The following is a 15,806-nucleotide window of genomic DNA, read 5'->3' as shown; positions in this document are numbered from 1 at the left end:
GGATAGTCGACCGTTGTAGTTTTCGTCAAGAAGGGCCGAATGTATGCGATGATCGGTGATTGCCAATGATAAGATATGACGACGCAAGGTGGTAGAAGGCAACGAATTGAGGAATTGACCATGAGTGTTTGAATCGGACCTCCTGGTGGTTGTAGCAAAATATGGCCGACTTAGTAGCGAATATGAAGGATTCCGATAGATTGTGATGAGGTTGTCATATGTTGCTATTGGCGGCATTGGGTGTAACAATAAAAAAAATTAATCCAATAAAGAAAAAATTAGAAAAAAAATTAATTAAAAAAAATTAATAATATAATAAAATAATATTTATTAATACATAAATATAATATAAAAAACAATATTTATTAATGTATAATAATCCAATAAAAAAGAGTTCATCCAATAAAGAAGAAATTAGAAAAATATATAATTAAAAAATTAATAATATAATAAAATAATATTTATTAATATATAAATATAACATAATGAAACTAATATTTATTAATATATAATAATCCAATAAAAAATAATACAATAAGAAAAAAATTAAAAAAGAATTATTTAAAAGAGTTAATGAACAATAATTCAATAAAATAAAAATTTTTTGCAGAAATGATCTTTATAGTTTGGTAAAAAGATAAAACTGTAGAAATGGTTCATGGGGGTAAAATCGTCATTTTTAAAAAGTTAATAGCCAAACTGTTAAACTTAACGATATAGGGACCAAAACCACAAAATAGAGACCTTTTTTGCTAATAAACTTTTTTTTGGACCTTATCCAAAGAAATTAACAAACTATAGGGATCATTTTTGTAATTTTTTCTTTTTATATAGATGTTTATGTATTTAAAATGTATAAACATATTTTTTAACGTATTTATATGTATTTTTAAGTATTTTACATATATTTTTATGTGTTTTTCTATGTATTACGTATTATATGTATTTTTACATATTTACATATTTTTTATGTTTTCTATATAGATGTTTATGTATTTTTCTGTATTTTAAATGTATAAACGTAATTTTTTATGTATTTATATGTATTTTTAAGTATTTTACATATGTTGTATATTTTTATGTGTTTTTTTTATATTATGTACTATATGTATTTTTATGTATTTATATGTATTTTTATGTATTTATGTATTTTTTTTAGTTTTTTATGTAGATGTTTATGTATTTTTATATATTTTAAGTGTATAACCGTATTATTTTAACGTATTTCTGTATTTTTTACTTCAGGTCGTCTTCACCATTTTATTTAATTCACACAACTTCTTCATGTATGTCTAGATGGTTTTCCTACATACCCACATATTTTAAGTTTTTCTCATTCGATGTTTAATTTCAAGATAAGCAAATGAAAAATGGTCCAAAGCCCTCAAACCAGCACAAAACTTTTAAACTTGTTTTCCTTGTGAATTTTGTATGTGATTTGTATTTGTTTGTCTACTCAAAGAGAATGACATTTTTATAGTAGACTATTCATTAATTGCTTATTAAACATATTATATAAGTTATAAAACTTTTCATGATGTGTGATTAATTATTTTGAAGTTGAAAATGTGTGGGGGTTTCAAATGCATGAGGTGCTTGAAAATTCATGAGGCGATTAATCTAAGCTTCTCTCCGGTAGCCCTTGGGCCATGGGGAGTTGGGTTTCAAAAGTAGAGTTGCATAAAAAGACTTTTTGGAATGGATGGAGACCGAACTGAAAAAGACAGTTTAAGACCGTCTAGGACCAGTCTGAAAAAATTGGACCGTTTCGAGGCTGAACAGAAAAAAGACCGACCATTCTGAGACTGGCACAACTCCGATCTAAAAAAAGACTGGTAACTAAAGTTTATAAATATATAAAGTTTGTGTTAATTACATAATCTGTAATCACACATTATCTAACTTCTTTCCCTTTTTTCTTTTATTAAACTTAAGTTGTTCTTTTATTAAACTTAAGTGTATCATTGTTAATAAATTTTAGTCTATCATTTTGGTGTTAGTCAATTTGTTGTTAAATGAAAAACTCGAAATTGAAACCAAAAAATCGAAAAATACATACCGAAAGACCGTGAGATCAGAGCGAAAAAGGTTGAGACAAGTTCTAGAAAAGCCAAACAAAGAAAACCACACTGTTTCTATTCCGATTCTGATCCCGAAAAACAGAATCGTTTCGAGACAAACCCTATGAGCGCCGATGTGCACTTCTATTGGGCTTTAATTTTTTTCAAAAGAAAAAATAAACCCAATAGAAATGTCTATCAACTAGATCCCAAATAAACTAGCGGATTTTATAAGATGCATTCATGGGCCGACTAGGGTTCCAAAAGAACAACCATATAAAACCTTTCTACGTTGCAGAAAGAAGCAAGAGAGCAGCAGACGCCGGCATCCTTGTCGACGGGGGAAACCGCTAAAGGATCTTGGCAATATGGTCTGTTATTTGCCTGAATTTAGTTTTCACGATTAACGAATCGTAATAATCTTATAATTCAAGTGAACTGATTTTGTTAAAATTTGGATTTATCTGTGTAGACTTTCAAACGAAGGAATGGCGGACGCAACAAGCATGGTCGTGGCCATGTCAAGTTCATTCGCTGCTCTAACTGCGGCAAGTGTTGCCCTAAGGTCTCTTCTCGCTCTTTGCCTTGCTTATAATATTCAATTAATTTGAACACATGACGATTGTTCTAATTGCAACGACATTGATCTCTATGTATGCATTTGTAGTCTAGAGATCATATGATATAGTTTCTGCAGCTTTTCGAATATAATGTTACGATTGGATCCCAATAATTTGTAGGATCCCCTTATCTCTTTGTCAGCTAAAGCATCTGAAGCGCATTAGATCATAGATTTCTACTAGACCGGTTAAGAACTCTTTGATGGAACGAATGAGAAATGACCTGCAACTGGTTTGAGGATCTGCTGAAATGTTTACTAACTCGATTAGGTTTCCATTTTTTGAAGGAATGAGTGATAAAATACCTGCAATAGAAATTTGTTTAAGGTTTACTCAAATCCATAATCAAGAATTGTAATTGTGATTAACAGGACAAGGCTATCAAGAGATTCCTTGTGAGGAACATAGTGGAGCAAGCTGCTGTGAGAGATGTTCAAGAAGCTTGTGCATTTGAACGTAAGGACTTTTGACATTGACTTGTTAAAATGTTATAGATAATTAGATATTATCAAATGATGTGACTACAATTTTGTTATTTTGTTGTTATAGAGTATACACTTCCCAAGTTATACGTGAAGATGCAGTACTGTGTTTCATGTGCAATTCACTCGAAAGTCGTTAGGGTCCGATCCCGTGTTGATAGGAGGAACCGTGAGCCTCCAAAGCGATTCAGTCGCCCAAGGGTATATATGTCATATCAATAATAATCTTGTTTTATTATCTCAAATGTTTTATGATTATTCAGTATCATATAATCGCTTCCAATATGACTTATTAGTTTGTCTTTTTTGTTTTGTTTCAGGATGATCTTCCTAAGGCAGGTCAGGCACCACGCCCAGGTGGAGGTGCAGGTGGTCCTCCACCTGTTCGTACTTAAGTTGGATGAATGTAGCCTCTGGTTCCAATTTGTTTTTGAATTTTTATTCTGTTATGCTTTTTATACGCTTTCTAGGTTTTGGTCTTCTGAACATCAAGATTGTGTTCTTTTTTTTTTTTTTTATTGATAAATGAGTATTAAACTTGAATGCTATGAACTGATTTTGTTTGTTTGATTTGTTCTCGTTATGATGCCGGAATGCTATGGGGGTAAGTCATTACAGCTTATGTATGGAAAGTGCGTTGATGTGGTATTGGATTAGAGTATGTAATAATATTATCATCTAATACAACAAATTAACAGTTCTATTATATGCAATTAAAATAAAAATGTGCTTAAAAAACATAAATTCACTCGCAAACTTAAGAGTTGCTTTTGAGATTATAATAAATGAGATGAAAAAGACGCAACTTGTCATATTTCTCAACCAGTTTGAACTGGCTGGTTGGACCGGGGAAGCGAACGGTTCAATTATTGGTTTTATGTCTATTTCTTAACTGGAACGAACCGGCTGGTTTTTCCAAAAACCCGGTTGAATCAGTTAAATTAAACCGGTTTAATTAAGTAAAATCACATGGAAAAATATCATTTTACATAATAAACTTTACAGATCTTTACACGTCTATTTAGATTTCTCTAAATAAAAGCATATGAAAAATGTAATGTAGTTTTTTGTTGTGTTTGTATTTATCTAAAACTATATTTTGTTTCGATATTTTTATTTTGATGTATGTGGATTGATGTATAACTTATGGTTATGTGTTATTTTAATGCATTTTGATTGATCTACCACTTGTTTTTATGTGTATTTTTAATGTTTGTACTTGTTGGCGTCAAATTCTTGATTTATATACGTATGTATGTACGTGTAGGAAAATAAGAAAAAAATGTGAATTTATAGAAATCGGTCGATCCGGTAGTCGAACCGGTTAAACCGATTGAACCGGAAACCGATCACCATACCGGTTCAACTGAAAAACTGATTTTTAAAACATTGTTTTTAATAAGAACATTTCTAAAAGAAGAGCGACTAGGGTGAAATAAGAGTTGCAAACCAAAAATGATAGATTGGAATAACGGAGAACCGGACCGAATATCCCTATATGAAAAACAATTACTTTTTTCTTATACTCTATTTTCCTGTTTCAAAGTTCTTAGTGTATTACGAATTTGGTTTTTTGAAATCCACAAAACAGAAGGATCTTAAGAAACAAAAGTATCTTCATTTTCCATTGTGAAAAAAAGATTTATGCTATAAAACTGCTTTTAAAAATATCTACAATAAAAACTTTAATTTTTTTCGTAGTTTTTGAACAATTTAACATGTTAATTTGGTATTGAGAAACTTATTTGGCATTAATGCCAAAGTGCAATTTGTCATTATGAAATTGCAAAATTTAGTTTCATTGAATTTTTATTGTTATATCTTTTTGTGGAGACTACAAAAAATTAAAATTAAGTTTGTAACAAATAATCGTTTGAAACAACAATGAATTAAAACTCAGTTTATGATATGCAATAAATACATTAATAAAAAGTTTTAGATCAATAAAAAAGCAATTACTTTAATTATGTTTGAAGCGAGTTGATTTGATTATAGGGGCCACGCAAATTGTCCTTGTGTTACAGAATCTGGATTGTTCATTGGTTTCCTTTTTTGTAGTTGCTCCTTCATTTTACAATATTTATTGAAAGCCATTTTCTCGTAAAAAGTTGGTTAAGATGTTCTTTCAAAAAAACACCTCAATTTTCATAAGAACGTCATCGATGGTGACTGAATAAAGGTTAGTCATACAATATTGTATTTCAAAAAACACGTCAATTTTAATAGATGCGACTTTGCGTAAGCTTCGTTTAAGCTGTTAGTTGAGTGATAAGATCATAAGATACAACCATACTAACAATGATTCTTCAATAAACCACCCTTAATATAAATAACTTAAATAAAAGGCATATGTAACTTTTAAAATGGTGTCTTTTTTAAGTAACAGACAAAACAAGCTCGACGCACTGATTGTCAAATTGAATTACATGTGCAATAGGACGGACAAATTGAATGCATGAACAATTGGTTCGTTTGATACAACAAATGATTGATATGCTAACAGTTATTATACATTTTAATAAAGTTAAAAGATATAATAACGGAGTTGAATGGTTTAAAATGTCCTTAAAAGACTTTAGATGACTTTTTTTCAGCGGCAAATCTACTTAGATGACTTTTTTTCAGCGGCAAATCTACTTTATAACACGTGTTCCCGAATTAATTTTAAGGAGAGAAAAGAAAGGAAATGAGTGGAAGTGAGAGGAAGGTAAAAAAAAATTGTTTCCTGAGTTTCATTAAAAGAAGAAAGTGGTCCCTCCTAACTTTCTTTCCGATTTGGAAGGATTTGGAAAGAAAGAACAAAATATTTAATTTTCTTTTCCACTTCTCTCTAACTCGGAAACACAAAACACAATTTTTTTTCTTTATTTTCTCTTATTTTTTCTCATTACTTTCTCTTCTTTTCTTTGTTACAACTCGGGAACGGTGTATGAAAGTACTCTTAAATCCACTTATGTTCCTAACAGGACTTGAACCATCAATCTTAAAAAAAAAAAACAACACCGGATACCACTGAACCAAAAACACTTTTGTTTTTAGATGACTTTTTTATGATTAGATCCACTCTTTACGTTTATTTTGTTCATTTCATTGATTATACAAAATATAACTTAAAAGACCATACTCATTTTAATACATTAAAACTGGATGGTTTGCTCTTTCTATTTTTTCTGTGGAATATGTATAATGTATTTAAATAATATTAGAAGAAAAAACATTCCCCATAAAATTAAAAAACAGCTAGATATATGCTAAAAGTCAAACCATCTTCATGTATTTTTTAAGGTTTAGCTATTTCATGTTTGTTTTTTTTATTTCCTATGATTAAGCTTCTACGTTAATGCAAGGAATAATAATATATTCTTGTTATTTTTGTATTATATTAATTTATTTTTATTTTTCCTATTATAATATATATTTTCAATTTTTATTCAAACATTATATTTCATTATACATTAAAAAGTTATTGTAACATTAGAAATATTAAAAAATCAATTTAATTATAACATTGAATTTTACAAAAGTGTTTGTAATTGATTAACAGTAATACAATAATGTAGATTTTATAAAATATAATCCGAAAATAAGAAAAAAACTAATTAAAATACCATAATAAAATCATTCATGTCACAACGACTTCTGAAGAAAAAAAAAACCCTTAAGTATGACCAAATATACTCTCATATTAAGCGCCTAAATTCATGAATTCTTTTATAAAGAAATTGACATGAGATTTTGAAAAAATGATTTCGTGATAAAATATGAAAAGTAAACAAATAAGTATGAAATCACAATGATACCCTAGTAGAAATAAGATAACAAATTAGATCTAAAGAGGGCAAAACGGTCTACCATACCGAGTCCTGTGACTTGGTATTGTGAAACGCCTCAGCCTCCCTTCTTCCTCGCTCAAATACCCTTCGCACAGAAACACCTTCGAAAACTCATCTTCCACCACCCTATTAACGTCGTGCACAAAAACATCCGTCTCCCCCTCCTCCCTGTTCCGCGCCATTAACCCCGCCGTGTATATCGCCTTCATCCTCCCCGGAGCTTCATCGTGGTACCCAGTCGGAGCATCCACCATTATCAAATCCCATTCCACTTCATACACCTCCTCTGGCAAGTTCCCTTTCATTGCCAGCTCGCACCCAGAGACCCTCGGATCTCCGACGACGTTACACTCCTCCCTCTTCCCTATCTCCATCAGCTCCGCCGCACGCGCTACCTTCGTGTCGTATACGACGTGGTACGACTCCAAAGTCGGGAATTTTGACTGGATTTGCTGGATCCATGACTTGTCTTCTTCTAGGAACACCGTCCGGCCGCCGTGGTTGAGCGTGGCCCACATTGGACTGTCGAAACCGAGTCCGAAAACCAAGAAATTACAAGGGGATTTCTTCAATAGAACCCTGAGGCTGACGGAGATTTCTTTGTAGGTTTGTTGTGGGGTTATGTTTGAAGTGACGTAGTGAACGAGTGTCTCGGCAGTGGCCGGAGAAAGCTTGTTGCATGTTTGAGAGGCCGATAATTGGTGTTGCATAGGAGGGCAAGATGTTGGGTTGGTGGTGGTGGGTAGGCTTGAATCAGAGGTAACAGATGGAGCTTGAAAGGATGTTGGTAAAGATGATGAACGGAGTAATATTACCAAAACAAAAACCAGGAGGAAGAAGACGACTAGTAGGATCGGCTTGAAGGCAATGGGGTACTTGCTTCCTTTGTTTCTCATTTTTCTTTAGAGTTTAGAGAGAGAGAGAGAGAGAGAGATATATACACAGTTACACTTACACACATATACACATATGCATATTATTTATATATTATAGGAAAAAGAGAGAGGGAGGAGTGGGTGAGACGTGGTGGAAGAGTGAGATAAATTATTTGGAGTAGGAAGGAAGGGAGAAACACTGGAAAGACAAGACATTACTTTAATCTTCGAGAATATATAGACACAGAAGCGTAAATTATACATAAATTATGAGTACTATCGGTCAATCTGGAGCTCATAAAAATGTATTCCACATCGACCCATGTCATCATGTGTTTGATTTGTATAACATTTTTGAGATAATATATAAAAGTCTAAAACTTAGACTAAAAGGGTTATAGTCTAACTTGTATGTTGATGAAATGAAAAATGTCCTAGCCTTAAGTTATAATGCAAGATTACAAGTTGTTTCGATTCCTATGACAACCGGATCCAACAATCTGCTCCAAATTCAGTAATGAGATTATGCTAGGAAATTCATTGGTTATAACACCACATAATAATCTAGTTAGCTAAAAGCTCAAGAATAGCAACAAACTTATGCAACGATGTAGTTTGATTTAAAACAACATTTTAAGTAGTTACCACAATCAAGTTAAATAGTCAATTCAGATACCAAATAGATCCAACTCTCCATGATTTTGATGATCCAACTCGCCATGGTTTTGATAGCTTCTGTATGTAATAGCAATGTTTATTAGAGAGACGATATTACAAAGCGAACGACACAAGAAATATATAGACTAAGCTTTGAACTAAACCAGGAAGGAGCTTAATTGCCAAGAAGGTTGCTATAGTTTTCATATGAACGCGAACCCCCCACCCCCCCCCCCCCCCAACCCCCCCCCCCTTAAACTCAAGGAGGCTGATGAGAGTCCAAATTGAGTTTGGACAAAAGTAGATTAATATGACCGGGTAGGAGAGCTTTGGTGAAGATATTAGTTGTTTGATTAGTAGTGGAAATCGAAAGTAGAAAGACAGTATTACCAAGAACATGTTGACAAACTCAATTTCAATGTATTTTGTGCATTCATGAAAGACATCATTACGAGCTATATGAATGACTTTGGTTGTCACACAAAAGAGTCACAGACAATGTTTGAACAATACCCATAGGGTTTCTGTAAATTTTACCTTTTCCATCCACATCTACTCAATCCTTGCTCGTGCCCGGAACTCTTTTCTTTATTTTGTCAATTCATCATTCTTATTTATGCGTTGTTATCATCAAGAATGATCACTCTACCCAAAACGCAAAACTAAATCAATGTTAAACACATTCCATGCTTCTAATCCCTAATCTGATATCAAAGGAGATCAGATGACAACAAATAAAACCCAACGATATTATACCCCCACCCTCCGCGTTTTGCAAAAAATTATTGGTAGTGTTGTGAGTCGACGAGAGCATGTTATCAATGTATTCTCAAATTAAGAACTATTTCAACTAATATGCCGAGTGAGTGTCATATCAATTGAAAATTGATATTACAAACATTATTTTATAACTTTCAGAATAGAGTGAGGAAGAACAAGTTACATCCACTTAGAATATTACACTTGTCATAAAAGTAAGTACTTTTCAAATAAGATTCAAAATAATGCTTGTAATATCAATTCAAGAGTGATATTGCAAACATAATTTTGAATCCAGAGTAGATACTATCTAAAAATAATGTTTGTAAAACCAGAGGAAGTGGAATGCGGTTTGAGCCTATATAACATGTGAAACCGTGCGAACACCGTTCCTCCTATGTTGTGTGGGGAGTGTGGTTTGGGTTGTGCGGCCACTAAAGGGAGTGCTCCTCCCTTTCTCACTCTTCCTCCCTCTCTCTTCTTTCTCTTTCCTCTTTCAAATGTATATCACTCTTTGTGTGTGGTATTGGAGTGTAGTAAAATGGAATGTGACACCACTCTCTCCGGCCTAATATTAAAAAACTAAAACTTTTATGGTTCGTCCACTTTGAAATTGAAAGTATCTGTACTTGACATGGTTGGTACATTTAGTCCCACATACCAACACATCATGTGACAAGTAATTTCTCCATGGTTTTATTTACCAAAACGTATGGCCCAACAATATCGGAGACATTGATAGAGTGTATCGTACTATAAACCGACTAAATACGAAAAATATGCATGGGGCAATGTTTTTAGTATTTTCAAGAAGTCGTTGATTTGTCTACAACAAAAAGGATAATAAATAGTTTCAACCATTATTTTTAGTTTTTTTTACAACTAAACTTAGATTTTCCACTATTGTATTTGTAAAGATGGTGGAAAAACCACAAAGGTTTTTTAAGCTTTCATGCATGGATGAAATGTTAATAAAATAAAATACATAACCAGTAAAAAAATTGTCGTTCAAAGTGCAAGAAAACATGAAATTTTGTGTTTTTCTTCTTATCTTTTTACAAATACTAATTCTCTTATAGAGAAATTAAATTTTTTTTTACTTTTTGTTCCTACTTTTCTTCTTAGCTATTTAAGTATTTTTCTTTCTATCTATTTAAGATGATAGCAAATATAAACAAATTTAACACCCAATCAAATTTAAATTAAATTAAATCTATTAAATAATAATTACAGTTATTGAGATTGCCCGCTTTGTCTTTATCATTTTCTACATATCATTTTTCCAATCCATATTTTATTTACAAATGGTTTAAATATATAAAACATGGTTCTGAAAGTAAATCTAAAAACAAAGTATAATAAATCAAATTGGAAATTGGCTAAATCAATTGGGTTGTAAGGGAAATCTCCAGAAAAGTCCTAAAATTTTACCCTAATTTACGAAAAAGTCACAAATTAAATTTTATTTACGAAAAAACATGAATTACCGGTAAAAATGATGATTTGACCACTTTTTTCCGGTTTACCGGTTTTATTACTTACATGTTTCACTAAAGTCCCATTATTTTACCTAATTTGCGAATAAGTCCCAAAATAAAATTTACTGATGATTTGACCATTTTCTTCATGTAACATACATTTTATCCGTTTCATTGCTGACTTAGACACCTAGTCATTAAATTAGCTGATAAGATGAATACAATGGGTTATATAATGCCACATTTACTATAAAATTTGATACTCATCTCATCGGCTCATTTATGACTATGTATCTACGTCAGCAATGAAACCAATAAAATGTGTGTTTCCAAGAAAAAAGGGCAGAAAATGAGTTAATGTCTGATGAGATAGATATATTGGGTTACATAAGATTAGATAGACAATTTGATATTTCTTATAAACGTAAAAAATAACGCAGTTGTTGTTAGTTTATGTAATTACTGTAGTCTTCGTTGGATGCATTTGATGTTCCAAAAAGATATACAATACATCAGGATATCAAGTTTTATGCTAAACATAGCATTATATAACTCAACATATCCATCTCATCATCTCATTTAATGACTAGGCGTCCGGGTCAGCAATGAAACCGGTAAAATGTATGTTACATAGAGAAAATGGTCAAATCATCAGTAAATTTTATTTTGGGACTTATTCGCAAATTAGGGTAAAATAATGAGATTTTAGTGAAACATGTAAGTAATAAAACTGGTAAACCGGAAAAAATGGGTCAAATCGTCATATTTACCGGTAATTCATGCTTTTTCGTAAACAAAATTTAGTTTGAGACTTTTTTCGTAAATTAGGATAAAATTTTAAGACTTTTCTGGAGATTTCCCTTTATTGTATTCAAAGAATCAACTACCTATTCAATTCTCGACATGTGATTTTAACCCAATACACAAACTTATCTAATCGTTGATGTGATTAGTACTATTTTTTTTTTTGAATTGTGAAGAGTTTGGATAGTTAGGTGTTTTGAAGGGTTGGTGAATACCCTTTGAGTAAAGTTGAATTTTCAATTTCTTATTAAGCATCATATAATAATTGGAGAAATTTTTCAAAATAGATAAGAACACTAATAACTTTTCAAAAATAGCTAAAAAATTAGCAACTTTCGTAAGATAGCCATTAGAATCGCGGTTGTTAATGTGAAAGGATCGGACACTAAATCCAAAAACTTGACTTTTACATCTCCTTTTGTGTGGTATTAATTGCAACTTATTTCATAGTGAAACAAATGAAAGACGTGATTCCAAAAAGCTTCAACATGAATTTGTTGGGGACCAAGTAGAAAATCCTCCTCTATAATGATAATCCAAGCACGTATCAAAGCGAATTCATCTTCGATGTTCGATGCGAGGGAAATATGTCTATGAAAAGAAATAGTTACAAAAGCTTTCCCAGTTTTTCCTCCAACCGATTTAATTACAATGATAATCAAAGCACGTATCAAAGTGAATTCCTACTTATCCTCCTACCTATGTGAAATAATGACAAGTGTCTTAAAATGTTATTAATTTTATTAAAATGCAACACATGTCATCATTTCATATTTGTAGGAGGATAAGTAGGAATAAAAGGTAGGAATATATTTAATTTCTCGGCTATGTAATGATGCAATTTAGGATTATGGAAGTGAAGACTAATTTTATATTTATATAACAAACAAGTTTTTATTTTCACCAAATATAGAACATCTTTAAAATTAATATACTCTGAAAATATGTAAGCGAATTGAAAAATCCCTTCCTATGGGGAAACATACTCTAGGTTTTTTCTACTATCTCTCACCTCTTGTCAGTTACAATGTCCGTTACAAGGCAAACCGAATATTCACTAAAACTCATTTTAGTACAAATATAAAAAGCAATAATTCAAAATAAATAACTGATACTCTTAGATTTTTAGCTAACTTTTATATATAATTTAGTAATTTTTACGAAGACAAAACTGCACAAATGGTCCCTGTGGTTAGCTGAAAATTGCCACTTTGGTCCAAAAAGGTTTGGACTAGCACCAGAGGTCCAAACTTTTCATTTTGTTGCGAGTTTGGTCCAGTTTTCTAGAAAAACTTTTTCATAATGACTATTTTGCCCTTATTTTTTTTTTCAGTTTTTTTATTATTTAAATACTTTTTTGATTAAAAGAAAAAATAAAAAAGAAAATTTGCATTTTCTATTTTATTTTTATATTTTTTTATAACAAAATAAAAATGAAATATTTCTCTCTCTCTCTCTCTCTCTCTCTCTCTCTCTTATTTCCAACACCATACAACCCTCCAACCTACTGCCTTACCTCTTCCCTCTTCCCCTCCGATGACCACTGCCGACATAAGCAAAAAAGAAGCAGTCGCTAGGCTGTCGGGCTGCCTCCTGCCACCGTAGAGCTTCTCTTGGTCACCACCATCGACCACCTCTGTTATGCTGCTGCTGCTACTACGTAAGTCCCCATTGCCATTTTTTATGTGTGAATCGCAAAGGGCCAAACCGAGGAATCAAATGACCCGTTATTTTTTTTCTTTCATCATCTTCACCGGGGAGGATGTTTAGTGGCGATGATAGCGAAGAAGGGAATGTTGCAGGTACGCTATCATTGTTGCTCCAATTGAGGGTTTTCGAGCGCTAATCACACCTAAATCAAAGTTTTCGGGGTAAGCTTCAATATCTGGTAAAATCACACCGCAAAGAGAGGGTAATTCGAACCCTAGAATGTAGAATGCTTTAATGGAGAAAGATGGAGGGTGCATTACTTCTATCTGTTTCTTGAACATAGTCTTAAACCTTGAAGATTCTTGCAGTAGGAGTGAAATTGGAGAAAATCAAAAGAACAGAAGCTGGAGATGGTGGTTGTGACTGGTGATGGCGGAGTGGGTGACGAAGGCAAGAGCTGCGACGACAGCTTGCTGTCTGGTTTTTTCTTGTGTCCGACCGTTTACGACGAGGGGGGTGGCAGCAGATCAATACAAGTTTCATTTGATAGAAGAAGAGGGAGAACAGGGGTGGTGACGGAGTTGTGGTGGTTGTACGGTGGCCACACAGTCGGTGGTTTTTAGTGGAAGGTGATGGCAGGTGAATGCTGGAACGGAGGCAACAGGTGGAAGGCAACAACGACGTTGGGGTGTTTGATGGCAATGGGTCACGAGAGAGAGAGAGAGAGAGAGAGAGAGAGAGAGAGAGAGAGAGAGATTCTTTTTTATTTTTCTTTTAATCATAAAAAAACATCTAAATAAATAAAAAAATAGAAAAAGAAAGTACCAAGGGGAAATCCGTCATTTTAAATATTTCTAAATCAAATTGGACCAAAATCGCAACAAAATGAAAACTTTGGACCTGTGGTGCTAGTCAAAACTTTTTTGGACCAAAGTGACAATTTTGAGCAAACTGCAGGGACCATTTGTGCAGTTTAGTCTTTTACGAATTCATAGTCAAGACTGTCAGATTTCGTAGTCAACCTCAAGAAATTCGTAATCAAACCTAAGTAATTTTTTTGGGAAAATTTTTTTACCGCCAAATCGCTGATGAGTGTAGAGCAAATTGCAGGTGGGGCATACCCATCTGCGAGTTGGTTAAAACTTTCTAAAAAAAATGTTTTTATAGAATGGAACAAACAGTGGATGGAAATTAGCAACCCCCAACCAAGAAAAAAAATATAGCAAATGATATGACCAGATCGAAGATGAGAACTAGCCATTTGCGATTTGGGTGGCTGTTTTGTGAAAATTCATTTTTTTTGCGATTTCTTAAAATGTCATTAGTGTTTTTAGCTAAATTTTATATTTTCTCTAATAATTGACCTTATGTGAAATACTACAGGTATTATTAATTTGTAAGTCGTATCTATTGGCAAAATATCTAAGTTTAATTTTCAATTTTTTTTATGTATATCACAAACGAAACAAGAGCTTGCTTGAGTTCAAAGTCGATTTTGAGAAAGTTTATGGTTCTCTCCAATGATTAACATATTAATTGGAAATAAAAAGTTGATTTGTTGATTTATTATGTGATTAATAAATTAATATGAAATTAATTGTTAAATAATTGATTTGTTAATTTATATAATTAATAAATTAATAAGAAATCAATTAGAATTAATTAATTATTAATCAGAATTAATCTGGAATTAATTTGGGATTAATTGGAATTAATTAAATGTGCAAGGGTGAATTGTAATTGTTCAATAGTTGAACAAAAGAGGCAATTCTAGAATTGTCCATGGGTGGACGGTTTTGGGAGCTCTTGTAGAGTTTCCAGAATCTCCAGGTAATAGAAAATGAAAGGATTTGAACTGGAATTAAATCTATTATTTAATCATTCAAATCTTGTTTTGTCCCTAAGTTACCTAAACTATAAATAGGACCCATTGGACATCAAATTTTGTGGTCAACCTTTCTAGACGCATATTATAGCGTGTCTTGTTTCTTCAAAATCTGAATCGCCTTTCATAATTCCAACTCTTCGAGGGGTATAATTGGCAATATTCTCAGGCTGGTCTATGTTGTCACATAATTGGCAATGGCCTCAATGACGAAGGAACATCAAGCGAACCTGGATAAAGCGATTAAGGCAGTTTCTGACTCTACTGCTTTGTGTTCTGAGGTGACTGAAAAAGTCGAAAAACTCCTCACTGAAGCTCAGGCCTTCATGACTACTTTAAAAACATCCGCTGAGTCTAACACTCTTAAAGCGAATGAGGCCATTGTGGGTCTCAACAACACTTTGCGAAGGGAGAAAGAAACTCTCGTGCAAGTTCGTACTGATCTGCAAAAAGACAATGCTGAGTTTCAAGCCTCTATCTCTTCAAAAATGACCAAACTTGCTGATGATCTGGCAGCCGAAAATAACATTATGGATCAACTTGCTGCTCACACCACTGCAGTCAAAGTTTCAGCAGCAAAACTTGCCCATGCCAACAAAGAAATCAAGGAACTTAAGTCTGAGCGAGATGTTGTTATAAGCTATGTTGGTGATGTGAATGCCTTACTCTCCAACATTCTCGATTCTCATGACCCTATTCTTAC

The 15,806-nt window shown here is 32.6% G+C and overlaps 1 protein-coding gene and 1 pseudogene across 1 annotated transcript; one reads left to right on the top strand and one right to left on the bottom strand.

Moving 5' to 3' along the window:
* The first annotated feature begins 2,313 nt into the window (after positions 1–2,313).
* On the top strand, positions 2,314–3,732 carry LOC145119371 (small ribosomal subunit protein eS26x-like). Its single transcript, XM_079055054.1, has 5 exons — positions 2,314–2,431; positions 2,533–2,625; positions 3,052–3,136; positions 3,230–3,363; positions 3,483–3,732. The coding sequence occupies exons 1-5, from the start codon at positions 2,429–2,431 to the stop codon at positions 3,555–3,557; spliced, it is 390 nt and encodes a 129-aa protein (XP_078911180.1). The 5' UTR covers positions 2,314–2,428; the 3' UTR covers positions 3,558–3,732.
* A 3,163-nt stretch (positions 3,733–6,895) lies between these two features.
* LOC145119297 (glucuronoxylan 4-O-methyltransferase 3 pseudogene) lies at positions 6,896–8,054 on the bottom strand (annotated as a pseudogene).
* Positions 8,055–15,806: the final 7,752 nt, after the last annotated feature.

Source organism: Lactuca virosa, chromosome 1 (genome assembly GCF_052849685.1).
Source record: "Lactuca virosa cultivar CGN04683 chromosome 1, Lactuca_virosa_CGN04683_v6, whole genome shotgun sequence".
Taxonomy (NCBI): domain Eukaryota; kingdom Viridiplantae; phylum Streptophyta; class Magnoliopsida; order Asterales; family Asteraceae; genus Lactuca; species Lactuca virosa.
Note: the sequence above shows the minus strand (reverse complement) of the source record. Positions and strands in the feature narration are given on the sequence as shown.

Bases quoted from the DNA above. Each gene is read 5' to 3' on its own strand.
- LOC145119371 (XM_079055054.1), top strand. The intron at 2,626-3,051 runs GTCTCTTCTCGC...TGTGATTAACAG, and splicing joins GCGGCAAGTGTTGCCCTAAG to GACAAGGCTATCAAGAGATT. The intron at 3,137-3,229 runs GTAAGGACTTTT...TTGTTGTTATAG, and splicing joins AGAAGCTTGTGCATTTGAAC to AGTATACACTTCCCAAGTTA.